Source organism: Dendrobium catenatum, unplaced genomic scaffold (assembly GCF_001605985.2).
Source record: "Dendrobium catenatum unplaced genomic scaffold, ASM160598v2 original_scaffold_216829, whole genome shotgun sequence".
In the NCBI taxonomy this organism is placed as follows: Eukaryota; Viridiplantae; Streptophyta; class Magnoliopsida; order Asparagales; family Orchidaceae; genus Dendrobium; species Dendrobium catenatum.
The window spans coordinates 1-1,502 of record NW_021535239.1 but is presented as its reverse complement, the minus strand read 5'-3'; the positions used below and the strand labels follow the sequence as shown (position 1 = coordinate 1,502).

General features: G+C 36.4%; 1 protein-coding gene across 1 annotated transcript; it reads left to right on the top strand.

Moving 5' to 3' along the window:
* Positions 1-56: 56 nt before the first annotated feature.
* LOC110116341 (putative disease resistance RPP13-like protein 1) lies at positions 57-1,477 on the top strand (the record flags this gene model as incomplete). The annotated part of the gene is made up of 1 exon (XM_020849887.1): positions 57-1,477. A coding segment is annotated over exon 1 (1,421 nt), but the record flags the coding sequence as incomplete, so codon positions are not given.
* Positions 1,478-1,502: the final 25 nt, after the last annotated feature.

Genomic DNA, 1,502 nt, shown 5'->3' with positions numbered 1-1,502 from the left:
TGCTCGCTCCTCTAGCTTATGGGAAATTTGGTAGCAGCATTTTGGTGACAACTCAAATGGACTCAGTTGCAATGAAGATTGCAAATATCATTAAAGATAGAGAGAAAATATTTAGATTAGAGGGCTTGAAGGAGCATGAGTGTTTGCAGCTCCTCAACTCTCATGCATTTGCTGGTGTAGAGAACCCCCCTGATGATCATAAGAAATTAAGAGCCATTGCTGGAGAGATTGTTAAAAAGCTTTTAGGATCTCCATTGGCAGAAAAAGTCATTGGCGGCGTTCTGAATGGCGACTTGGATGAAAGGCATTGGACAAATGTTTTAAGTAGTGGTTTTGTAAGTGCAGAATTGAGCTACTATGGCATCTTTCTCATTTTAAAATTGAGCTATATGTTCCTCCCTAAACATCTACAAAATTGTTTCGCATTTTGTTCTATATTTCGACAAGATTATTGTTTTGATAAAGATGATTTAGTCAAAATGTGGATTGCATTGGGTTTCATTCAGCAACCACATGATCAAGAATGGACTATGGAGGATATTGGAGGAAGGTATTTTGATGTTTTGGTTAAAAAATCTTTCTTCGATAAGTTTCTAGATGGACGATACTACAAGATGCATGATTTAATACATGAATTGGCACAATCAGTTTCCATACATGAATGTTTAAGAGTTGAGGATGTTACAAAGTTGCCTTTTATAATTCCTAAGACTCTTCGACACTTGTCTGTTAAAACTCCAAATCCAGACATCATAAAAAATATTGGGGAGTTTAAATATTTGCATCCTCTTTTCTTGCTCTATGAAGCTTCTAATCAAGATCTTTGTAGTGCACTTATTGAAATATTTAAAGCATCGAGAAGCCTACGCTTATTTTACGTATCTGCTCCTCGCTTGAAAAGCATAGACTTATCACAAGTATATGCTCCAAGCTTGGAAATGATACCTGAGGAGATTGGAAATTTGATACATCTTCGATACTTAAATATTAATGATTATAATTTGACTATGCTGCCAAGATCTCTAGGTAATCTCTATCACTTGCAATACATAATCTATAATGGGCTACACCAATCTAAAGGTGATTATTTTTTACCAAGTGACATTAATAACCTCTCTAACTTGCATTACTTGAAAATGTTTGAGAATTATGTTTCATCGATATGTGGGATTGGGAAGCTAAAGTCTCTTCAAGAACTGCATATGTTTGATCTTAGAGATGTGAGTGGTTATAGAATTGGGGAGTTGGAGAATATGAATGAACTTTGCAAATTAGGAATCAATCGCCTTGAAAATATTAAGGATGCCGAGGAGGCTTCTAGTGCCAAATTATGTGCCAAGGGGAGGCTCACAGATTTAACCTTATGTTGGAGTAACACTGATTTGAGGAGCACCGATTTGGATGAGAACATACTCGACAACCTTCACCCACCAAAATATCTAAGGAATTTGAGCATAAAGAGATGCATGGGTGCAAGGTCTGCAATATGGATGAACAATGTC